This window comes from Stegostoma tigrinum, chromosome 7 (assembly GCF_030684315.1).
Source record: "Stegostoma tigrinum isolate sSteTig4 chromosome 7, sSteTig4.hap1, whole genome shotgun sequence".
Lineage (NCBI taxonomy): Eukaryota > Metazoa > Chordata > Chondrichthyes > Orectolobiformes > Stegostomatidae > Stegostoma > Stegostoma tigrinum.
In genome coordinates, this window is record NC_081360.1 from 7675304 (window position 1) to 7701677 (window position 26374).

General features: G+C 41.4%; 1 protein-coding gene across 2 annotated transcripts in view; it reads left to right on the forward strand.

Moving 5' to 3' along the window:
• Window positions 1–26027, forward strand: part of bmpr2b (bone morphogenetic protein receptor, type II b (serine/threonine kinase)) — a 302395-nt gene extending 276368 nt beyond the window's left edge. For both annotated transcript variants that reach the window (XM_048533673.2, XM_059647027.1), the window contains 7 exons: window positions 4052–4166; window positions 5665–5825; window positions 6610–6757; window positions 9492–9628; window positions 13130–13314; window positions 18761–20043; window positions 21313–26027. In XM_048533673.2, the coding sequence (XP_048389630.1) occupies window positions 4052–4166; window positions 5665–5825; window positions 6610–6757; window positions 9492–9628; window positions 13130–13314; window positions 18761–20043; window positions 21313–21569 (2286 nt within the window). In that variant the 3' untranslated portion in view covers window positions 21570–26027. The remainder of the gene's footprint in view (window positions 1–4051; window positions 4167–5664; window positions 5826–6609; window positions 6758–9491; window positions 9629–13129; window positions 13315–18760; window positions 20044–21312) is intronic.
• The last annotated feature ends 347 nt before the right edge of the window (window positions 26028–26374 follow it).

Below are 26374 nucleotides of genomic sequence, written 5' to 3' on the forward strand. Positions count from 1 at the left end.
ACTAAAAATATTCCATTTGTATTCAGATCATATATTCAGAGAATTTGATGCACTTGCAAGGTTAAAAGTTAGAGACAGAACTTAACAAACTTGCAGAAATGAGAATGGCCCTACAAAATATAGCAGATTGAGTAAAACCTAGTTTAGAAGATAGATTGAGTACAAAACAATGGTAATTAGAAAGAGTATGTGAGAAGTAACCAAAGTGAAGATTGAATGGTCAATGGACAATGGAACAAATACATTTGCCTACTTACAATTTCTAAGAGAAGATGTAATTGTAACGCTGTAGCCAGAAGGGCACAGATAGCTATTTAATTTTATGAAGATGAAGATGACAACAAGAAAAGTTGAGGTAAAAAACTCATAAGGTACTATGTTCTATCCATTTATGCTTCAAAAATCTGGACAGAGCAGATGAGGGGCAACTGGTGGATGATTTTCATGAAGTTTTTGATATGATACCACACAAAAGATTCGTAATGAAAGTTAGAGCACATGGTATTCGGGGAAATATACTGGCTAGGATTGAGAGCTGATTAATAAACAGAAATCAGTCGCAGTAACTGGTAATTACTAGGTTGGCAAGGATCAATGCTTGGTCCCCAGCTATTCATGTCTAAGTCAATGATTTGGATGTAGGGAAATAAATTTAATATTTTCAAGATTGCAGATGACACAAAACCAGGTGGAAGTGTGAGCTTTGAGGAGGCTGCAAATACACTTAGAGAGGATTTGGAGATACTAAGCGAGAAGGCAAAAATTTGGCCGACAAAATGCAATATGGACAGTTGTGAGGCTATTTACTTTGGTTTTAAAAAACAGAAATAGAGAGTATTACTTAAATGGTGAGAGACTGGGAAGGGTTAAACTTTTTAAGGAATTCGGGTGTCTGTGTTCATGAGTCACTGGAAGTTAGCATGCAGTAACAGCGTGCAATTAAGGAGGAATGGGGTATTTTGGTCTTTATTACAGGAGAATTTGACTACAGGAATAAAGCTGTCCTACTGCAATTATGAAGAGCCTAGAAGTGTTGTGTGCATTTTGATCTCCTTACCCTCAGAAATACATATTTGCCAGAAAACCAATGGTTCATCAGAGGGCTATGTCCTGTGAGGACAGATTATATAGTTTGGGCCTTTATTCTCTGGCGTTTAGAAGAATGATAGGTAATCTCATTCAAATATACAAAATTCTTACATGGTTAGAAAAGTAGATACACAAGAGATGTTTCCCCAGCTGGTGTGGTCAAGAACCAGTTTCAGAATAAGGTCATTTACAACTGAAACGCGGAGAAATTTCTCCACTCAGGTGGTGCTAAATCTTTAGAATTCTGTGCAACAAAGGGTTTTTGCAACTCAGTCATTGTCAATGTTCAAGCCAGAGGCCAACAGATTTCTGCATATTAAAAACCATCAAGGGGTATGTGGAAAGTGCAGGAAAATGGAGTTGAAGATGATGATCATGATCTCATTGATGGTGGAGCAAACTCAAAGGGCTAAACGGTTTACTCTACTTCTTTTCTTTATGCTGTGTTCTTGTAAATAAAGATTGGTAAAAGAAAATAACATATTTTGAAATGTGAATGCTAAGATGTATGCTTCAACTCCATTGACAAATCGTAAGGTAAATAAAGAGGTGTTTGAAATTACACAGCAAAAATAACTCTAAATAGTGACATTCAGAAATGTCAAAAATTCATCCAGGCTCCAAAAATAGTACCTACCAAGTCTAGGATCACTTCTGTCTAGAAGGACAGAGACAGCAGATACGTAGGAACATAATTTACCACGCTAACTTGAAAATATATTGTCCTTCAGTGTCACTGAGTCAAAATCCTGGAACTGCTTCCCTAATGGCATTGTGTCTACCTACAACACATGGACTGCAGTGATTCAAGAAGGCACTTTCTTGAGGATAACTAGAGAAGGGTAATAAATGTTGGCCCAGCCAGTGACACTCACATTCCTGTGAATGAAATAAAAGCAAAATTCAGCCATTTGACCAAAGCTAAACAAAATTACAGAAATCTATTTTAGAGGGTAGAATGGAGGACATCTCTGTTGAAAGGTCTAGGCCCGAAACGTCAGCTTTTGTGCTCCTAAGATGCTGCTTGGCCTGCTGTGTTCATCCAGCTTCACACTTTCTTATCCTTGACCTTTGCACAGTTGACACACTGGTTTCAGATAATCTCTAGTGAACGTGTGAGAGTGACATAAGGCAGAGGAGTGTGGCACATGACAACAAATCACTTAGTAGCCTTAAGCAGCAGAGGGACTCCAGGTGTGATTCTTGTATACCATCCTGCATTCTAAGGCCAAAGATGTAGTGACCAAAATTACTTAATAAACAAGGCTTTGCATATCTGAGGTATGATTTCCATTCTCTCGTATTTTAGTCCTCTCGATTGATACAAAGGGCAGAATTCCATCTGATTTTATTTTGATTTTAATGATTATGTACCTGGATCCTCAGATATTTTCAGAATTGCAGTTTCTTACTGTTTACCCATTTGAAAGTATTCTGTCCTATCCATTTTTAGTCCCAGAATAGATGAACTCTTATTTTTGTATACTGAGATCTGTTCAAGTTTTTTCCATTCACTTAATCTCTTCGTTATTTTCTGTTTCTGCCCACACTGCTTGTGTCACTGTTTGTGTCATCAGAAAATTTGGATCTGACTTCCATTTACATCATCAAAATATTAACAAATATGATGAAGAATTGAGATTTCTATGCATTCTTGCAGGATACTACTGATCACTTAATCAAAAGTATCTGCCCATTCTTGCCCACATTGTGTTCTACCGTCCAATCGGTTTCCTAGGTCAATAATTTGCGTTCAATACCACGGGCTCAGCTTTAAGTAACAATCTATTATATTGAACTTTGTTGAATGTCTTCTGAAATTTCTAGAAATAACCTCTGTTGGCAATCAGATGTCCACTATCTTAAGAACACCTTCAAAATAGTTACAGCCTCTGCTGCTAAGCACCCTTTGCAAAAAAATCCATTGCTCATTGAAAAGAACCACCCCTGACTTTATTTTGCCCCATTGCTGGTAGGCCTCTAACTGCTTTTACTTTTATTAATCTGTGCTAGCCTCATGTTATGGGACCAGGTCTGTTTTTGTGATAGTCCATTGGGAAGTAAAGTGCAAATATTGGACTGTGAACCGTGAACTTACCAGCAACGGTAAATGCAAAGTAACTTCTTGCTGCCATCCCTTATCATGTCTCACTTGTGCCTAACGTTTTCTAAACTTGTTCATGGGATGAAATCATTCCAGGCTATGGGCATTTATTGCCCATCCCTAATTGCCCAAAAGATAGTTAAGAAAGAACCTCATTGCAGTGGGTCTGGAGTCATATGTAAGCCAGACTGAGTAAGGACAGTAGATTTCTTTCCTTCAAGGTCATTTGTGAAATCATGGGTTTTTAAGAATCACAAAATCTCGAGTGTGTGGAAACAGGCCATTCAGTTCAACAAATCCAAACCGCCCATCCGAAGAGGATCCCATCCTGAATCATTCCCCTACCCCTGCATTTCCCCATGTCTAACCCACTTAAATCAAACATTCGTGGACACTAGGGGCATTTAGCATAGCCAATCCACCTAGCCTGCACATCTTTGGACTGTGGGAGGAAACCAGAGCACCCAGAGGAAACCCATGCAGACACGGTGAGAATGTGCAGACTCCAATGACAGTTGCCCGAGGGTGGAACTGAACCCGGGTTCTGGCGCTGTGAGGCAGCTTTGCTAACCACTGCGCCACCTGTTATAACAATTAACAGTAGTTACATGGTCACCATTAGGCTAGTTTTTGTTTTATTTCAGATTTCACCATCCACCATGGTGGGATTTGCACCTATATCCCCAGTATATTAACCTTGGGTTCTGGATTACCACAATGTTACCACCTTTCCAATGAGACATTAATAATCAAATGATTTTCGTTGTTATTTTCGCAAGTTTGTTTTAAAGAAATTCAGTGCAACTGCATAAATTGTTGATGTTCATTTTAATTTATCTGTATTCTCTTGACATTTAGGGCTCATTGTGCAAGTACCTGAATCTACACAACAGTGACTGGGTTGGTTCCTGCCGACTGGCACACTCCATCACCAAGGGCCTTGCCTACCTTCATACAGAACTGCTACGAGCGGGTGAGAAACAGCAGCATCCGTAGGACTTGCCCATCTTACTGTCACTCAGTCAACTGTCATTTCATCATTTCTGATTTTTATTATATGTGTTGAAATCACGTACATATTTTTTTCTTTGAAAGCTGTAATATTTGATGCACAGTCGTATGCAATGTGAATATACAGGCTTGATTCAAAACTGCTACCTCTTCTTTAAATAAATTACCAATCCCTAGTGGAATACTGATGTCTGACTCCAGTAAGGTAGAAGCTTGATCAACCACTTGACCATTTTGTTTATAAAGTTCTAGAATCCAGAAGGGTGGAGGAAATTTTGAAAAAAAGAAAGCAGAACATGTCCAGTTTCAGTTTAAAGTCATGAGGGGGGGGCAGTGTAGAATCACGCAAGAGGCAAGCCTGTGCAAAACACCATTATTGTGTAATGGAGTCATTCTAATGTGTACATGTAAAGTATCTGTCAAACGTTCACATGAAGTTACTACAATGATAGATAAGTGGTAGAATTCCCCTTCACTCCATCTGGCTTTCCTGTCTGGCTATTGTGCTCTGTTTTGAACACTCAGTTTTGGCCCTTTTTTGTTTCACTTGCATCTCCTTCTCCATTCTTCCCATTTTCTTATCTTGCCATTTTCCTTTCTTCTCTTTCTCTTGTATCTCCTTCTGCGACTGTCTGTCGGTTCGCCACTTCCTTTTTGTGTTCTTATATTTTCTGTCTCTCCTTCTGTTTGCCTCTGTTCGTGCTATGTAATTTTCTTCTTCTCTCTTTCCCTCAAAAACAATGGGAATGACTTAAATTCCTTTAACATGTTACTCTATTCTGAGAATTCTACAAGTTCCTAGAGTGAAAAGTTGCTGATTGGGTGATTGCTGACAGCAGCACACAAATGTCTATTACTATTTCTTTAAAGGGATTGCTCCTTAAGGAAGAATCCTCTATGTCTTTGTGCACCAGATAATTCAAATACAAATGAGCCATGGTATTTCCTTCAATATTGATAGGGACCTAGGAGAAGGTCATTCAGTTCCCATCTCTGTCTCCTCCCTCCCCAAACCCCTACCCTAATCCCCAAATCCACTCCACTATTAATTCAAAATATGTATTTTAATCCTTGCCTCACAGTTGACTGATCTTGATCATGAAAGCTCCAACTGACCTGATATCCTGCATTGCTTTCAGGAGTTTCCGATTTTTGCTGCCTTTTGAATTAGAATGTGCCTCTTGATGCTACTTCAAAATTGCTGTCTTTGTCCTGGATTCTCTTACCAGAGGAAATCATTTCTCCCTATCCACCCTAGAATATCCCCCTTTATAACAGTCATAAGATCACATGATGAATTGCAAGCTTGGATGATGTACAAGAAAGTGATTGATGACCTGAAGCAGTACCATTGAAATAACAGTGGCATCTGGAAAGAGGGGCAGAGGATCTGAAGAAGGTAAATATAGGTATAGTACCAGCTGAGCATTCTAACAGTGAGAAATTTATCACCCCTCCAGATCAGTATAAATCAGCCATTACACACCGGGACCTCAACAGTAGGAATGTGCTTGTGAAGAACGATGGAACTTGTGCCATTAGTGACTTTGGTCTTTCCATGAAATTGACTGGAAATCGACTGGTTCGACCAGGGGAGGAGGATACTGCAGCCATCAGTGAGGTGAGCAACAGAAGAGTCAAAGATTGTGCAGGTACTGTAACACATTTTCTTGGAGTTTAAAACACAAGGGAACACCATTAGCAAGTGTAATGGAGTCAATTATATCACCTCCTGTTGTGTACATGTACAAAACAATGCTATCAGGAAAACTATACTGCCTATTGTGCACTTGTACAGAGGCTGTGGTGACAGGGGCCAACAATTATTATACTGTTTTTACAGGTAAAAGACAATGCTGCAGGGGTGTAGGGAGTAATGCACCGTATATGTTCTAATGCCTTTCAGAGGTTTCATAAATTTTGTGAAGCTGCCACTGTGGCCCCAGTCTGATTACCAAGGAATCACTGTAATTCTGAGAGATTGCGAATGTGACAAATGTGATTTATTTGGTTTGAAGATGTGCAACATTTAAAAAAAATTATATAACCCCCAACTGACATGGCCAGTCGAGGCTTTGACTGATAGCAGAGTCTGCTAACAGTGTTAGGCTTCCCAGCTCCTTTTTTTGATGTATCACACTTCTCCTTAAACTGCACTTCTGATCATGTTGATGTTTCGCTGCTCAGTGAGGTTGTGATAATGGGCAGTATTGGAAGTTATTTGTTTGACCTGAGACCAGAACAAATTTGATTCCCAGGCAATGACCTTTCTCCAAATGGTGCAGTCATTCAGTCAGCTGGAATTGACAATACTGATTCTCAGTGTTTGTTGTGTGAAGCAGTGAAATCACAAGAGATTTTCTCTTCTGACTGTGATGTTTCTTTCTATGTTACCTGTTCCACAGGTTGGCACAATCCGTTACATGGCACCTGAAGTGCTAGAGGGAGCTGTCAATCTGCGAGATTGTGCCTCTGCTCTCAAGCAGGTGGATATGTATGCACTAGGCCTTATCTACTGGGAAATATTTATGAAATGCACAGATCTTTTCCCAGGTAAGAAGGTAACAACACTGCTTTTTCACGTAGTAAGTGTCTCATGTTTGTTCATAAGGGTGCTATAAAACAAAATTCGATATGATGCCACATAGAGAATTACTATGACAACTGACCAAAAGTTAGTCAATGAGGCAGGCTTTAAAAGGTGTCTTACACAAGGAGAGAAAGGAGGGGAGTCTCAGGGAAGGAATTCCAGAACCTTCAGGCTTAAGTGACTGAAGACATACCATCGGTAGTGGAACAATAGAAATTAGAAGTGTTCAAAGGTAGAGGAAGATGGTGGCAGAGTGGTGATGTCAATGGACTAGTAATCTGGAAACAAGGAGTAATACTCTGGAACATAAGTTTAAATCACACTATGGTGACTGGTGGAATTATAGAGGCAGCACAGTGGCTCAGTGGTTAGCTCTGCTGCCTCTCAGTGCCAGGAACCCGAGTTCAGTTTCAGCCTCGGGCGACTGTCTGCGTGGATTTCACAGTGTCTCTCCGTGTTTGTGTGGATTTCCTCCAGGTGCACCGGTTTCCTCCCACAGTCCAAAGATGTGTAGGTTAGGTGGCTTGGCCATGCTAAATTGCCCCTAGTGTCCAGGAATGTGCAAGTTAGGTGGATTCGCCATGGAAGATGGAGGACTACAGGGCCAGGGTAGAAGGGTGGGTGGGTGTGGACTGGTTGGGCCAAATGACCTGACTCCACACTGCAGGGATTCTATGAAAAGTCAGGACAGGAGGACTGCAAAGTTCTCAGTAGATTGCTGTCTTTTTTGCGTGTGTGTATGCACATATGCAGACAGAAACATGTGAATTAGGACCAGAAGCAGGCCATTCAGCTCCTTGGACCTGCTCTCCCATTCAATAAAATTGTCTTTTGATTTCACATTTTAATCCAGTCCGAACAACTGTTGATTTCCCCTGCCTAACAAGAATATATCTAGCTTTGCCTTGAAAATACCTCAATGGTTCACCATGCCACACCCCTCTATAGCAAGGTCACACAGTCCTCATCTCTGTCCTAGAAGGTCAGACCTTAATTGTAAACCCGTGCTACTTCTTCACTTATCTACAAGACCATTCAAAGAATCATAGAGTTATTACAGCACAGCAACAGGCAATACAACCTACCAAGTCTGCAAGGTCACCAACGCTACATTTCATTTAGTGCCATTCTCACTCCTTGTCCCTGTAACCCTGTGCATTCTCCATTTCAGATAATAGGCTAGTCCCCGATTGAACCTGCTTCCACCACACTCGCAGGTTGTACTTGGTTAGCCACTTACTTTTGGCTCTTTCACTAATTACTTTAAATCCATATCACAGAACCCTACAGTCCATTCTTGATCCCTTCACAAGTGAGAGCATTTTTTCCCTATCTACTCTGTCCAGACCTCTTTAGGTTTTGAGCACCTCTGTCAAATCTCCTACAGCCTTCTTTGCTCCAAGGGAAGCAAGTCTAATTTCCCCAGTTTTTCATCATAATTGAAGCTCTTTATCCCTGGAACTACTATTGTGAATCTTTTGAGCACTCTCTTCAAAGCATTTATATCCTCTCAAAAGTGTGATGCCCAAAATTGCCCAATATTCCAGTTGATGCCAGAACAGTGCCTTATAAAAGTTTAACATAACCTTCTTGCTCTTGTACTGTATGCCACTACTAATAAAATCCAGGCTGATATATGCTTTATTAACTGGGCTGTCAAGATTTCCTGCCTCCTTTAATCAATTGTGCACATACGCACTAGTATTGCTTTGTTTCTGCACAGCCTTTGGAATGATGTTGCCATTATTTTTTCTGTCTTGTCAACTTCTGTCTGTCAAATGCATACTTTCACATTTCTCAACATTGAATTTTATCTGTCACCTGTCTGTCCATTCCATAACTTGTCCACATCCCTTGAAGTTCTAAACTAGCTTGTTCTCTGTTCATAATGCATCCAATTTTCATATCATCTGCAAATTTGAAATTGTGCGCTGTATATCAAGTGCTCAGTCACTAATATATATCAAGGAAAAACACTTAGAACTTCTACCCCAGGAGTAGATATGCTACCACTGTGCTAAAAGATGCAATTATTTTAGTTAGGATCTTATAAACTTTAAGTTCACATTTTCTTACAATGTACTCCTGCCAGATTTTTGCCCACGGACTCAAGCTGTCTATATCCATCTGCCATTTCCTTACGTCGTGTTCATAATTCATTTTCCAATCAATGTGTCATCTGGGTGTGCTTGGACTGGGCTGTGTTTGGGTGTGTGTTTGTCTGTATAGGGGTTGAGAAATGTGTATGTCAGTTCTGCACTTGCGATGCACTGGTGGTAGATCATAGAACATAGAATATTACAGCGCAGTACAGACCCTTCGGCCCTCGATTATGCGCCGACCTGTGAAACCAATCTGAAGCCCATATAACCTGCAGTATTCCACTATCATCCATATGTTTATCCAATGACCATTTAAATGCCCCAGATCAGATATCCTTGTTCTTCCTGGCTCTTAGAGCTGCAACAAACAGACCCATTGTAGTCTTTCAGGAACGTAGGCCTTATGACTTTGTTCTAAAATACATGACTTACTGCTGACTTCTACAGATGACTTGTGCTCTATAGTACACCTGTTAAAATCAGAATCATGCAGAAACTATGATAATGGGGAAATTGGGATTATCTTCTATTGCTTATCTCACCAGGAGAGATGCTCTTCAGTCTTCTAATGTGATTTTATTTGCCACATGACCAGGAGAATCAGTGCCTGACTACCAGATGGCTTTCCAGGCAGAGGTGGGGAACCATCCTACTTTTGAAGATATGCAGCATTTGGTCTCCAGAGAGAAGCAACGACCCAAATTTCCTGAAGCTTGGAAAGAGAACAGCCTGGTGAGCAAACAGGATTTATAGAATCATACAGCATGCAAATGGACCCTTCAGTCCAACAAGTCCATTGCTGACCATAATCCAAACTAAACTAGTCCCACCTGCCTGCAGTTGTTCCATATCCTTACAAGCATCTCTTATTTATGTATTTATCTAAATGTCTTTTAAATGCTGTTACTGTACCTGTGTATACCATTTCCTCTGGAATTTCATTCTACACACAAACCACTCTCCATGTTAAAAAACAACTTTGCCCCAGTGTCTTTTTTAAGTCTTTATTCTCTCACCTTAAAGATATGCCTCCTAGTCTTCAAATCCCGTATCTGAGGGAAAAGACACCCGCCCTTTACCTTATCTATACTCTTCATAATTTTATAGACCTCTTTAAAGGTCACCCCTCAACCTGCTACAAGCTCCAGTGGAAAAAGTCTCAGCTTATCCAGCCTCTCCATTTCTGGCAATATCCTGGTAAATCTCTTCTGAATCCTCTCCAGCTTAACAGTAATCTTCGTTTCACAGGGCGACCAGAGCTGCACATAGTATTCCAGAAGAGGGCTCATCAATGTCCTGTACAACCTCAACATAATATCCCAATTCATATACTCAAAGGTCTGAACAATGAAGGCAAGTGTGCTAGATGTCTTCTTAATCACCCTAACTATATGTGACACAAACTTCAAAGAATTATGTACCTGAACCCCTAAGTCTCTCTGTTCTACATCACTACCCAAGGCCCTACCTTGTATAAGTCCTGCCCTTGTTTGTTTTACCAAAATGACCTAACACTTATCCAAATGGAAATCTATCTAATCATTCCTCAGCCCATTGACCCAATTAATCAAGATCCCTTTGTAATCTTAGATAACCTTTCTCAATGTTCACTGTACCACCAATTTTCCTTACACAAAACCATGCTGACAGGCCCTAAATCATTCCTGGCCATACCAAATGCATATAAATCCTACCTTTCAGAATCAAATACAAAAGTTACCAAAGTTAGATTAATAGGTCTATAGTTCCCAGGTTTCTCCATTCTCCAGTCATCCAGCACCTCACCCCTAGTTATAGATGATACAAATATTTCTGCAGGAGACCTCAAAGCTTCTTCCGTAACTTCCCACAATTTCTTGGGAAACACTAGATCAGGTACTGGAGTTTTATCCACCTTTATGTTTTCTAAGACTTTCAGTGCTTCCCCTTCTGTAATGTGAACTGTTCTCAAAACATTAAATATTTATTTCTGATTCTCTAGCCTCCATTTCTTCCTCCACAGTAAAAAACTGATGCAAAATATTCATTTAATATTTCTGCCATCTCCTGAAGGTCAACATAAAGATGACCCCTTTGATCTTTAGGGGGCCCTACTCTCCCTCCTGTTGCAGTCTTTCTGTTAATATAAATGTAGAATCTGGATGTGAGTTTGCTCGCTGAGCTGGAAGGTTAGTTTTCAGACGTTTCGTCACCATTCTAGGTAACATCATCAGTGAGCCTCCGATGAAGTGCTGGTGTTATGTCCCGCTTTCTATTTATCTGGTTAGGTTTCCTTGGGTTGGTGATGTCATTTCCTGTTCTTTTTCTCAGAGGATGGTAGATTGGCTCCAAGTCAATGTGTTTGTTGATGGAGTTCCGGTTGGAATGCCATGCTTCTAGGAATTCTCGTGCATGTCTCTGTTTGGCTTGTCCTAGGATGGATGTGCTGTCCCAATCAAAGTGGTGTCCTTCCTTATCTGTATGTAAGGATACGAGTGATAGTGGGTCATGTCGTTTTGTGGCTAGTTGATGTTCATGTATCCTGGTGGCTAGCTTCCTGCCAGTTTGTCCAATATAGTGTTTGTCACAGTTCTTGCAAGGTATTTTGTAGATGACGTTCGTTTTATTTGTTGTCTGTATAGGGTCTTTTAAGTTCATTAGCTGTTGTTTTAGTGTGTTGGTGGGTTTGTGGGCTACCCTGATGCCAAGGGGTCCGAAGAGTCTGGCAGTCATTTCAGAAATGTCTTTGATGTAGGGGAGAGTGGTTATGGTTTCTGAGCCCGTTTTGTCTGTTTGTTTGGGTTTGTTGCTGAGAAATCGGCGGACTGTGTTCATAGGGTACCCATTCAATGTAGAATCTCTTTGGATTATCCTTAACCTTATTTGCCAAGGCTGTCTCATATCCTGTCTTTGTCTTCCTGACCTCCCTCTTAAGAATGCCCCTACATTCTTCACAATGTTCGAGAGATTCATTTAAGCCCAGTTGTCCATACCTAATATGCAATTTTTTTTATTCTTGACTAAAACTTCAATATCTTTATTCATCAATTGTCCTGTAATCTTGATAGCCTTACCTTTCACTCTAACGGAAACATAATGATTCTGAACTCTCATTATCGTACTTCTGAAAGTCTCCTACTTATCGGGCATCCCTTTACTTGTGAACGGGCTTCTCCAATCAATTTTTCAAAGTTCTTGTCTCTTTTCATTAAAATTTACCTTACTCCAATTAAAAACTTCATACCATTAAAATTTGCCTTACTCCAATTAAAACCTTCGTTTTTTATGGAAGGCTTGTCCTTTTCCATTTTAAAATAAATAGAATTATGATCACTAAACCCAGTGTTTCCTTGCTGTCACTTCAGTCACTTGCCCTATCTTATTGCCTAAGAGAAGGTCAGGTTTTGCTTCTTCACTACTAAGAACATACATATTGATAAAGAAAATTTTCTTGAATGCATTTTACAGATTCTTCACCATTCAAACCTTTAACGCAATGGCAGTCCCAGTCAATGTTTAGAAAATTAAACTCACCTCTGACGCACAATGGGGCTGTCTAAAGGGCAATCCCATCAAGGTGATCATTCCTTTTTTATTTCTAGCTTCAGCCCACATATTTTCATTTATTTGTTCATATATTTTGCACTTTTCTGATCTGATAGTGTTAGAATGTCTTTCCTGAGTGTAAAATTGAGGATGGCACCGATGTTGCACAAGCAGAATTCAGTTCCAGCCCTCACTTGATGGAATGAGAATTTACTCAATCCTGTAAAATGCAAAATTCCTGTAGACAGTCTCAAGCTGATTACTTGTTTTACCGTGTTAGCGGTCATTAACATAGACCTAAGCTGTGGAAGGAAAATCAGCCGATATGGCCACTCCAATTGTTACCAATGATTCCTCTTGGCAATTATGTGTATCAGAGTGGAAGATCATTAGTATATATCTCCTGGCACATTTGTGCCAGTAGTGTTTCTTTATAATTTTAATATAAATATTTTTTAAAAAATTAATAAACTTGTTTGGGTATGTTATGATGCATCTCTGAGACAGGTTGGACTTGAACCTGGAACTTTTAGCCCAAAGGAAGGGGCACTATTATTGTGCCACTACAGTCCCTTTTATTTTCGGCCTGCCTGCTTGGATCTATCTTTGTATGAATCATCATCATCATGATGCAGGAATGGAGGAAGCAGTTATTTTATGAAATGCATCAGAGTTGAAAGAAACGAGAATAATTTGCCTGTTTGACAGGCTGTTCGATCACTGAAGGAAACGATGGATGACTGCTGGGACCAAGATGCAGAGGCTCGGCTCACAGCTCAGTGTGCAGAAGAGAGGATGGCGGAACTCATGGTTATGTGGGATCGAAACAAGTCTGTGAGCCCCACGGTCAATCCAATGTCACAATTTACTACAACAGCTATGCAGAACGAACGGTAAGTACCATATGTCAAGGTGAAACATGGCTGTCAAAGTTGCATTTCCTTCAGTCCACTTTGGCTATTGCTTTGGATCTGAGCACATTATTTTGATCTTTATTTTCTTTTTTTCTGTTCATTCCTTCTTCTCCCTTTATGGCTCCACCATTTCTTTCCCCTCTGGGGCGCCTCTTCACTGCAAACCTTAACTCCAGTCTATTGTTACTCCTCTATCTTGCTTCATCTGTCTTGCTATTCCATACTTGGGTAAGCTTACAGCTATGTTCCATACTCCTCTTAGATCTATCTGAGGGGCTGTTGAGATTCCTACTCTTTTCTCCTTACAAGCAACACCCTCAATGTACGCATACCTCCTCTTCTAACACCCTCTCCCTGCCCCCATCAACTCCAACAAGTACAAGATGCTGAGGAACATTTTTATTACTGTGATTGAGACAAATCATTCAGCTTCCTTTTCACCTATTTTCCCAGCCACTTTAGACAACTCTTTCTTTGTACTCTCTTACTGCCCTTATTTAAATTGAGTACACAGGTTTGAGATCTGACCTGCTTTCCCTAAAATATAATTTGAAAGTCTACTATGTTGTGATTACCACCCACTAGAGGATCCTGAACTATAAGATCTCTTATTAATCCTACTTCTTACACATAATTAGATCTAAAATAGCCTGTTTCCAGGAACATTCTGCCACATACTGCTCTAAGATTCAAATCCCTGATGCACTCTATAAATTCAACTTGCATGTTATTCTTGACATCTGATTTGTCCAGTTAAATGGAAAATCACCCATGACAACTGTAGTGCTCTTCATACATACCTCCATTATTTGCCAATTTATGTTTTGTCCTTTAGTGAGGCAACTTTTGGGGCCCTATAGACAATTCCCACCTGTGATTTTATTCCTTTGTCATTTATTATTTCCACTCAAACTGATTCCATATCATGATCTATGGGTTGTTTTACTCAGAGCAAAGAAGTCTGAAGGATGATCTTATTGAGATGTACAAAATGCAATAATAGGGAAACAGGGATCAGGGAATTCCTGTTTACCCTAATGGAAATGTCAGTTACCAGGTGACTGGTTAAAAGGATGAGAAGGGGACATGAAGCGAAACCGTTTCTCCCAAAGGATTGGGGGTGGAGGTGTCTGGAATACACTACGCATTTTAAGGGGTGAGGTGGAAACCCTCGACTTATTGAAAATGAACTTAATTCTACATCTGAAGTCCTGGAACCTGCAAGGTTGCAGACCAGGTTCAGGACTGAGATTCAGGATTAATGGGTCTTCTATAAAAAAATTGGCATATGAAGTTTAAGGGTGAGATCATAACTTTATGGTGGAAAGAATCAAAGGTAGATGACTATTTAAATGGAGAGAGACTCTAAAGAACTATGGTGTAAAGGGATTTGCATGTTCTTGCACATGAAACACACAGGTTTTCATATAGGTACAAAAGAACAGGGAAGTCTTATTACAACTGTGCAGGGTGTTGGTGAGGCCGCATCTACAGTACTATGCACAGTTTTCAAGAAAGGACGTATTGGCATTGCAGGCATTTTGAAAGATTCACTAGGCTAAAACCTCTGTTGAGAGAGTTGACTTAGTAAGAACAACTAAACAGGATAGGCCTTTATTTGTTAGAATTTAGAAGAATGAGGGATGGTCTTACTTAAACGTACAAGATTCTGAAGGGGCTTGACAGGGTAGCTGTTGGGAAGATGTTTCCATTAAAGGGGGAAATTTGAATTTAGGGCACATAATTACAGAATAAGGGGATACTCCTTTAAAACTGAGGTGAGAAGGTATTTCTTCTCCCAGAATGTAATAATTGTCTGGAATTGTGTACCCCAGAGAGTTGTGAAGGCTAGGTTAAATATTAGGGCATTGACGGCTGTGCTGAGCTTGCAATGAGAAGGGTGTTGAGGTCGGAGGTAAATTGGCCTTGATCGTGTTGAATGGTATTGAGTTGATTTGAGGGGCTGAATGGACTATTCCTGCTCCTAACTCTTGTGTTCTTATGTAACCCTAGCCCATCCAATCTTTGCTCATAGCTGCAATTTCAAGTCCAGGCAACATGTTTGTAAATCTTCCGTGTACACTCTTTGGAGCATCTGTAAGCTGGTAACCAGAGTTGTACACAAACTTTCACCTGTGGCCTGAGCTGTGTCTTGTATACTTACAGCAACACATCTCTGCGTGTATTCAACATCTTGCCCAAATGAAGTAAAGCATCCCATGTGCCTTCTTTTCCACCTCAGCGACCTGTCCTGTCGCCCTCAGACCTATGGACATGCGTTCTGAGGTCTTTCACTTCCTCAACCCCTCTCAATACACTCACATTTACTGTATAATCCATTGTTTTTTTTTTCCTCCCCAAATCTATAACTTTGCATTTCTCCAGATAAATTTCATTTGCTACTTTTGCACCCACACAACCAAACCATTAATATCATGCTGTAGTCATAACCATCCTCTTCACTACCAACTACCTGTCTAATATTTGTATAGTCAACAAATTTCCTCTCACATTTAAGTCTAAATCATCCGTATATACCACAAACTGCAGGGAACCCAACACTGAGCCCTGTGGAGTATGAGTGGTAAATACTTTCCATTTGCAAAAACATGCTTCAACCGTTGCCCCCTATTTCCTGTCACTGAGCTAATTTTGCATCCAACTCAAAACATGCTGACTATCCCTGATATAATGTGTACCTTTCAGGTAACAGCTAATCCTACCTCTTGTTACTGTTAGTGAATTTCCCACCACTGATGCCAGACTGAGCAGCTGTTATTATTTGGCGTAGCCTCATCTTGAGTAATGATGCAACATTTGCAGACCTTCGGTCCTCTGGTATCTCACCAGTATCTCGCGAGGACTGAAAAATATGCTCAACACATTCTCTGTTTCATCCCTAGCTTTCTTTAACAGGCTGCATGGTCATTTACCCACTTTCAAGCAGATCAGTTCCCCAGTACTTCTGTTCTCATTATCTAACATTTCACATTCCTCTTTAATTAGAAATAGTAAGAACTGCTGATGCCGGAGTCTGAGATAACACTGTTTGAAGCTGGAGGAACACAACAGGCCAGGCAGCCAAGGAGCAGGAAAGCTGACGTCTCCCACTTCCTACAAAGGGGCTGGCCATGGGTACCCACACGGGCCCAAGCTATTCATGCCTTTTTGTAGGGTACGTGGAACAGTCCCTCTTCCACAGCTACACTGGCACTATGCCGCACCTCTTCCTCCGCTATTTCAATGATTGTGTTGGCGGTGCTGCCTCGTGCTCCCACAAGGAGCTCGAACAGTTCATCAACTTTACGAACACCTTCCACCCCAACCTCAAGTTCACCTGGGCCATTTCTGATACCTCTTACTCCTTCCTGGACCTCTCTGTCTCCATCTCTGTTGGCCATCTTGAAACTGATATCTATTTTAAGCCCACTGACTCCCTCAGCTACCTGGAATACTCTCACCCAACTTCCTGCAAGAATGCAACCTCCTACTCACAATTCCTCTGCCGCATCTGATCCCAAGATGAGGTGCTCTATTCCTGAACAATCCAGAAGTCTCCATATTTCAAAGACTGCAAATCCTCCCCCTCGGTGGTCGAAAACGCCCTTGACCACATCTCTTGCACCTCCTGCACCTCAGCCCTCACACCCCCTCCTTTGCAATAAAAACAATGATAAAATTCCCCTTCACTTCACGTATCACCCCATCAACCTCAGGATTCAACGCATCATTCTGCGCCACTTACGCCACCTGCGATCTGACCCCACTACGAAGGATATATTTCCCTCCCCACCCTTATCTGCCTTGCGGAGGGACTGCTGTCTCCATGACTGCCTCGTCCGCTGCACACTTTCCAGTAGCCCCACCACCCCGGCACCTTTCCCTGCAACCCTTAGTGCTCCACCTACCCCTACGCCACCCCCCTCACTTCCATCCCAGGCCCTAAAAAAACCTTCCACATCAGATGTTCACCCGCACGTCCACTAACGTGGTGTATTGTATCCACTGCTCCCAATGTGGCCTCCTCTACATTGCTGAGACCAAGTGGAGGCTCAGAGGCCACTTTATGGAACGCCTGTGCTCGGTTCGCGACCAATGACAACACCACCTAGTCGCGAATCACTTCAACTCCCCTTCCCACTCCCTGGACGATGTGTCCATCCTGAGCCTCCTCCAGTCTCACAGCGATGCCACCCAAAAAATGGAGGAACAGCACCTCATTTTTCATCTTGGAAGCCTACAACCCAAAGGTCTCATGTGGACTTTAGCTTCAAAATCTCCCCACCCCGACCTCATCCCAAGACCAAAGCCCCCCCATCCCTGCCTCATTGACCCGTCCATCTTCTCTCTCAGCTCACTGACCAATCCCCACCACTGCCTACCTACACTCACCTTTACCAGCTTGATCCCCACCTCTTTGACCTCCTGTGTATTCAAATTCAGATCTCTTCTGTTATGTCTCCATTTCTGAAATATCTCGAGTTAAATCACAAACAATGACCTCTAACCTGAATGATGTATTTTTTTCTCCTTCGTCTCAGCATTACTGCAGTCATCCCCACTACCGTCCTTCAACACTTTCCCTCCATTGCTCAGCGGGACTGTTGTTTAACTTGCTTCAACTCGGATTTGTCCATTAATAAACAGAATATTAAGAACTTTTCTGAATAGGCCTGAAACATAAGCTTTCCTGCTTCTTTGATGCTGCTTGGCCTGCTGTGTTCATCCAGCTCTACACCTTGTTAAATCAGAATATTCCCAGAGTTAATTTTTCACCTCTGAAATCCCCTAAGGACCATCCTTAACCCCCTTCTTTCCTTATCTATATGCTATTGCTTAGCAATAACATCACGAGGTGTAAAATCATCTTTCACGTACAGACAGCCTGTAGTTCTAATTCGTTGCTGTTGCTTTTGACCCCTCAATGTCTCTGCACTGTCAAACTGCTTAGCGGTATCCAGACTTGAAGGATGCAAATCATATAGTAGTTAGACAATGGTTTTGATCATTTAAGCGCTGTCAATTCCCGGCATCAATGTTATAACAAACCATCAGTATCATTGCCTGCCATCATCTCCCAGTTATTATCTCAGGCTGAATGACATTGTTTGTGGTTTTGGCATCCATTTGATTCTGACGTGGGCATTTCCAGTGCCCACACTTCTCAGAAGAAAGTTTGCCTACTTCCACTCCCCAACATTGTTCATCTCTAGAACCAATTCAGCAACTCTGCTGCTAAAGAATTCATTTATGTCTTTGCTATCTCTAAACTGGAGGTTCTAATAGTGTCCTCTCCTCAGTTGTCTCCTTGCACTAATATTTCCCACTGTATCCCCTTTATCTCCACATCCTGGACAGCTCCTGCAGCCCTTTTGTTCTGTTTACCAGTGTTGTACTATTTGACATTTGGAGTTTCATATTGCAGAAACCTTTCACACAGTCGGCGAGTGCCAAAGATGGGACCCTACCCTGATTATTCCTCTTCCTCGTACATTGAAGACTCCCTTCACCATTCCGAAGGGTTGGTGAAAAATATCTCCACAGACAACTCCACATCTGGAACCCCATCGACCACCAGTGAGAAGAACCGTAATTCCATCAACTATGAAAGGCAGCAGGCTCAGGCTCGTATCCCTAGCCCAGAAACTAGTGTCACTAGTTTGTCAGCAACAACCACCAACACAAACACTGCAAGCCTCACCCCCAGCACTGCTATGTCCACTATATCAGAGACACAGTACTCTGAGGACACCAACACACAGGCAGGAAATTTGCTACCACCCCTGGGCCCCACCCCAGTGTGTCTGCAACTGACTGAGGAAGACCTTGAGACTAACAAGCTAGATCCTAAGGAGGTGGACAAGAACCTCAAGGAGAGCTCAGATGAAAACTTGATGGAGCACTCCCTGAAGCAGTTTAGTGGGCCAGATCCTCTCAGTGAAAGCAACCCCAGTTTATTGTACCCTCTAATAAAGCTGGCAGCTGAAGTAACCGGCCATCAGGATTTCTCCCAGCCGAGCACCAGTCAGGTGTGCTTGATCCCTGACATCCCAGCCACTCAAATATATCCCCTACCCAAACAGCAGAACATCCCCAAGAGACCTACAAGCCTTCCACTCAATACCAAAAATGTAGCAAAGGAATCGCGGCTGAAATTCAGCAGTAAGCATAAGTCCAACCTCAAGCAGGTGGAGACTGGGGTGGCAAAAATGAACACCATAAATGCAGGTGAGCCCCAAGTAGTGACTGTGACAGCAAATGGCATCATCGGAAGATGCCATGCAGGGAATCCACATCCAGTAATCAAGCAGTATGTTAATGGCTCAGTGTCTGGTCCTCAGATGTCCAATGCATCAAGCCTCCGGGGCCACGAGATCCTCCAGTCCCAGTTTAGTGGTGAGGACAACAGAGTGAACATAAACTCCAGCCCGGACGAGCACGAACCACTCCTGAGGAGGGAGCAACAGGCCACACGTGATGACGTTATTGCTGACCGACTAATGGACAGGAGAGACCGTCCACTTGATCAGGGGAGAACAAACTCCAACAATAACAACAGCAATCAGTGCACCGTGGCAGAGGGAGCACTGACCAACGGCCAGGATCATCCAATGGCACCAGTAGCACGGCGGCAAGGGAGGAGAGCTGAGCGGCCGAACTCGCTTGATCTTTCATCAGCCAATGTGTTGGACAACTATAGTACACAATGTAAGTAGGAGGGGATCCCTTGTTTGTGTGGAGTTAACTGCTGCCAGTCTGAGTAGTTCTTGAGTTGCTGAAATTGAAGAGGCAGGACTCATGGTTGTGATTGTTATCTACTCGTAGAATTGAACATGTAAATGCTCAATCCAGCCAAAAGCAAACTTGTCCATAACAAATATCCAATTTTGAGTTGGCTATTGATACTTGAAAGACTCCCATACTTAAGACTATAAAGTCAAACAGCACAGAAACAGACCCTTTGGTCCAACTCATCCATGTCAATCAAACACCCAATCTGATCTACTCCCATTTGCCAGCATTTGGGCCATATCCGTACTAACTCTTCTTATTCATATACACATGCAGATGCCTTTTAAATAACTGTACCTGTCTTCACCACTTCCTCTGGCATATTGTTCCATCCACACACCACCCACTGTGTGAAAAAGTTACCCCTGGCAGGAGCATTCCCCTGTTCATGAGTCCAACCAAAACTGATCAACTGAATGGATCTGAACAGACCTAAGAGTGAAGTATTATTTCAAAGGCCCTAACAGGCATATAAAAATTGAGTTCAGGTCCTTTGGAATAAAACTTTGTTTCTAGGCCCATTCAGATCCCTGGTCTCACAGCTCCCACTCCCACTCCCAAGCACCTTTTGTTATTCTCAATGAGCGGTTATGACAATTCCTGAATTCCAAAATGAAATCACTGGGAAGATGTTTGGGAAGTATTGGTCTGTCTAGTCCTACTTGTGAAAATGATCATGGAGTCGTACTCCAACAACAGGTCAGTATCTTCAGGCAAGGAGTGGGAAGATCATGCCTTTATTTGGAAACAGTCTTTGTTTGTAATGGTGCATGCCTCTGTCACAGTTTGTTCGTCAACTTTAGCTAAATTGTTGTCAAAGAAGTGAAAAGATAGCCAGTCTCTTCATACTGTTTTTTTTACCCAGGCCCAGACACTTACAAGAAATCGCTCATATATCTATTTGCCTGATTCAGCCAATGCTCTACGTGGCATAACCAAGCAGTTACTTTCTAAAAATAGGTCCATTGAAGCTGCTAAAAGTGACAACATAGTTCAGGATTTGGAGCTATCTGTAGACAGTGCTATAAACACGCCAACTTGCAGCACAACTGATTAACAAAAAATTGAAGATTTGAAAACAACACAAAAGAGGCTGCAGTGATCGTGAGGCAACTCAGCACAGTATAGTCATCGTTATTGAGGTGACATATTGTTTTTTTTCTCCCCCCTACCAAACCCATTCAGGTGAGACAGCACGGGAGAATAAGCAAGCTTCCTCTGGAGACAAGATCAAAAAGCGAGTTAAAACCCCGTACTCCCTGAAGAGATGGCGGCCTTCTACATGGGTCATTTCAACAGAACCCATTGATGGTGAGGTCAACAACAACAGTAGTGCAGTAGGGCGCTCAAAATCCAGCACCACCGTTTACCTTGTTGAGGGTGGCAGTAGGGTCACTGCCACAGCAACAGTCGGCAGAGAAACAGGAATGAACTGCCTGTGAAGCTTTGACTTTTACTTTATACATAGTAATGAGAAAGAGAGAAGACACAAATCTGAAGGGACAACTATTCCACCCTTGAACTCCCCATCCGACTCCTCTTTCCCCAATCAAGACTTGCTTTAGAGATAAGCTATGCAGCAGAAGCTTAAAATATCTAATATTTGGGAGCTTGTTTTTGTTTGTTATTTTACCTTTTGTCGCACTTTTTTTTCAAAAAGGAAAAGAGTTAATCTTTAAGTGATGCCTAGCCAGAGGCAAACACTGTATTTTACAGGTGTTTCGGTAAAATAAGTAGCACATGACTTGGTCAATGCTCATTAGTGATCAGCTGCCCCTCTTGCTGACAGTGTACAAGTGGTTCCTCAAGGCATATTTAACTAATGTTGAACAATGTGGAAAACTTGTTTTCTTTTGTCTTTCCTTTGATACTATTTCTGCAGCTATTCTGATTCTGTTACTGGATTATGAAACGTACACTACCCCTTTTTCATAAAAAAAATTATTGTTGGAATGTGCAATAGGCTTAGCTTAGTAATTCTTTTGAAAAAAGACAATTATTATTTAAAAGTTGCATCTCTGTATATCACTAAAGGTTGCTAGTAGTGCATGGGCTGATGGTGATCTTGTTTCTCTTCGCTCTCCTTCCCCTAATCCCCATTTCTGCTGGAAACCTTTGCTGGTATGACATGCATGGTCCCCAAATGTGGGAAAATAGTGACACATATCTCCCTTCCTTCTCTGTAAAAATTTCCGTTACCCTCTCAGCCATCAGGTATCTGACCCATCAGCACACAGCTAATGTTAATAGGCCACGCACTTCAACTCAAAACAAGCCCACAAAACCCTGTACTAAAATTGTTTTTGATACTGGTGCTACATCTCTTTTGAAGCTTTAGTGCTGGAAACATTCCCTCAGCACCATTTTTTTGATGCACCATTTATTTTGCACCATCTTCTCATGCCTTGTTGAGAGGCTTGATCTGACAAACTGGATGATGTGCTAAGTTAGGCACTGGCTTTTCTTCTCTGGAGTATGGGAACAAATCCAGTTCTGGATCTCCTTCTTATTTTCCCGGGAAGTCAGACTCTTTCAATACAGTTTATAGTTGTCTTGGACTCACTGTACAAAATTGTCCCTAACTGACACTAAAATTAAAACCTTACACAAAGGGCCGTGTTATGATTGATGTGGAACACAGAAAAAGTTTCTGTTGTAGTAGGGGCATGTTGCAACTGTGTCACGTAGTTAGAACAGAGACATGAGTAGGTTAAGGTATAATCTATTTCTAAGGCATACTGTGCCTGCCTTGGAGCACTGGATAGGTTAGTGTAGAGTTATGTTTAATGTGTTTATCCCATACCTTTGTGGGCCTTATGAGCATTTAGTCCTGACTCTGGGTGCCCGAAGTGAAAAATGTTCCTTTCTACAGCACTCAGTCCTTGTCTTGAAAAGTTCACAAAAGATGGTGACATTCAGCTGGCCTAATCCAAGATAAAAGTTTAAAGGGAACTTGCTGCTCTAAGTTCTGCTGCCCACACTGCACCCCATACCTTTGGTTTTTACAAAATAGGGAAGCGAGAAGGGATTCTTGCTTTGAGATCTCAGTTTGAAGTTTGTTGCACTGATTTGATTGCTTGCTTTAAACATTGGTGCTGTGGCTTCTCCAAATCTAGTTTAGAATATCACTGACCATTTGGACTTGCAGCATCATTAATGGAGTGGGGAGTTGATAAAATTGTGGCTCATGGGTTAGAAACACTTGCATCCATTTCAAAGCTTTTCTCTCAGAATTGGATTAATATTATATAGGCTACAGAATAGCCTGCACATTTGTTAACAGTTTGATTCTAGTGGAGCCTATTAGCAGGACAGATATCTCATACCCTCAGTCAGATAGGGCTGAATATAAATTATAGATCTGTTTAAAATATTGCCTTGAATCATGCATGGTTTTGCAACTTCTATTATGAAGGCTTGGAATACGTTAACTGTACCAGTATCAAACTGTTGTGAATTAAAATAAGTGATCTCAATGATTCAGCTGAGTACAACTTACACATACAGATGTCAACTGTGGTTACCTGATAGAAAGTCATTTGGTTTGTGCACAGAGCCATTCGGACCCTGCAGGGCCAGATTTAATCTTCAAGTTTGAACTTGCTATCTGATCTCAGATGACGCATCAGTTTGGATGCTATGATTGAATTCTCAACTGCGATCCCTTAATATAAGACTCAGCTCGTTGTTGATGGATTCCATGGAGAAGTAGCCCTCATTCCTGGTATGCAAAGAATCTTCCCTAGATTGTGACAACAAATGTTGGCTAGCCCCTACAGTTAGGAAAGGAGGGCAACAACGGAGAAAGACTAAACTGTAATACAAGTATTTATATTGTGTATAGTTAATAGTTAGAGGAATTTCTACCATTCACAATCTCTGTGATGTGGGCTAGTAGCAGGGTGAGTTAAGGAGAGAAATGTGCCATTTGTTAGGTGGGTGGGAGTTGTTACTGGCTTGGATTATTACCCATGATGAAACTTAGCAGAGGCCCATATCAAAGGGTTTTTTTTTAAACTGACACCCTTGGTGATGGGCCTTTCAGACAGGATTGACAAATTGAAAACCTGACCCTAGAGTGTTAAGCCAGGTATTCCAAACCATCTGCCATAGCAACTCTGTTGATTGCATGTGATTGCAGTTAGAATCCCCTGAGAAGCCTTGCAATGTAACAAATCCTGGAAATCTGAGATCTAAATAGACAACACCAGATCTGTTGCCAGTCAAGGAAAAAGACAGGAAAATGTTTTGAATTGTAACCCTTCACCAGTGGCAAGAAGGTCTCATGTCATTACTGACAGACTGTTGTCTAGACATCTTTCTGACGAATATGCCAGCTCATTCAGGTTGAGCTCAATCCGAACACTGCTTGTCTCATTTTCGATGACCTTCATTGGATGGGGGTGATGGGAAGAGGGAGCAGATTATCCTTTTAATAGTAAAGTTTAATTCTCAATCACAGCAGAAATCCCTCTTATTTAAAATACTAAAATGTATGGTTGGTGCAGATAGCTTTATAACCGTTGTCGTTTGTCAGGTTCTGCATCGGTGATGTTTAATGGATTTAAGGATTAAAACTCAAGCCTGTCCTTTACTACATTTAATTAGTATGCAAAGCAGCAATTGCACTAGTTAGATAAGTGAACAGGATTAGCTAGAAGGCAATACCTCTGATAGTTTACCAAATGATGACTGTGTTCCTGTTGCCAAGATTCAATCGGGGCTGCAGGATTTGACTCTCAAATGGAATGCATTCAGATGTGAAAACAGAGCTGGCCCTGTGCGTGGACGGCCTTGCAGTTGAACACTTCACCAATATTCACGGTACAAACCTGTGTGTGTTGTGAATGAGGTGGGGGCGTGATAACTTCTGGTGTGCTACTGGATGGTGAACAGTGCTTGTGGAATGGTTTTCAGTAAAGGAAGGAGAGACAATTTAGAACGTGTTAGGGGCAGGGAATATTTTTGATTAGAGTAGGTAGTGGAGGATATGTGTTAGATTTGGGGAGTAAATTCATTTTAAGTAAGTCCTGGAAATACTTCCTGTGGCTGTCTTTCTGTTCCATCCCAGTATGTACCGGCGGCAGTGTCCAGGTGTTGGGGAAATAGTTCAAAGACATATCAGGTAACTTTATTAACTTAATTGGATTGTAGTATTGATTAATAACTAAATCCTAGGCCCGTTATTGAAGCTTTGAGACTATGACCCCAGGGCCATCAACTCCTTCACAATCCTTGCTTTTTAAATACATAAATGTGTTAACTACTCTCCAGCATAACACATCATTATAAGAGTATTTTCAGTTATTACATTGAGGTGCTATAAAAGTTGAACGCATTTTATAATTGAAATTGATTTTTTTTGTTTCCATTCCCATTACTGATTGTGCATATCAGAGCACTCTGTGCCACTGCCCAGTGACTCCAAGTGAACTTTGCGAATTGTAACTTTTCTCAGACATTCCTCTCAGAATTTAAATCACAGTCTTGGAATGTCACCTCCAGTAATGTTTAATGATGCATCAGCCTGTGTCATCTAATAATTCAAAACTAAATGTTTTGACATCATCGTCCACTCGGATAAATATTGATCGGGCAGATGGGGTGTGTGTTTTGTAAAGTTTGTAATGCATGGTTATTGTAATGTTGAATGTGTCTGAATGAAGCTGTTCAAACTACTGTTATCTTCAGAATTAATTTTTAAAAAGTCAGCTGGCACTATGGGCAACTGTAAACCACAACCTGTTTTCTATAAGTGCTGTAAGTAAATGCTTTGGTAACCTGGAGTTCCAATAATCAGAGGAGAACAGAGTTTACTGGTATAGCTTTCTGACTTAATTGAGGTGACTAGCTGGCTGTAAAATCCTGCATATTAAAGAGTATATTCATGACAAAGCCAACTATCTTGTTTGTGGGTTTATTCTCTCCTATTAATAATCTAGAAACACAAACACAAACAACTTTGCTGGAAAACTGTCCATGTTAGCTGATGCTTAAGGGTCCCATGGCAAGTCTTGAACTTGTTGCAAATTGGCAAGGATAGAGAGCACAATACCAATGTGTGAACTATGCTCTTGTGAATGTTCTGGATCCATTGATGCAGCACACTGGCAAGATGGGGACCTGCCCCGAGGTAGTTTGAGGGTACAGTGAGATCTTTATACCTAGCCCATGGTGTTCCTAAAGTAGGAATGAAACACTTACTGTCTTCAGCTTAATAAGCCCAAATTTGTAGGAATAGTCATAA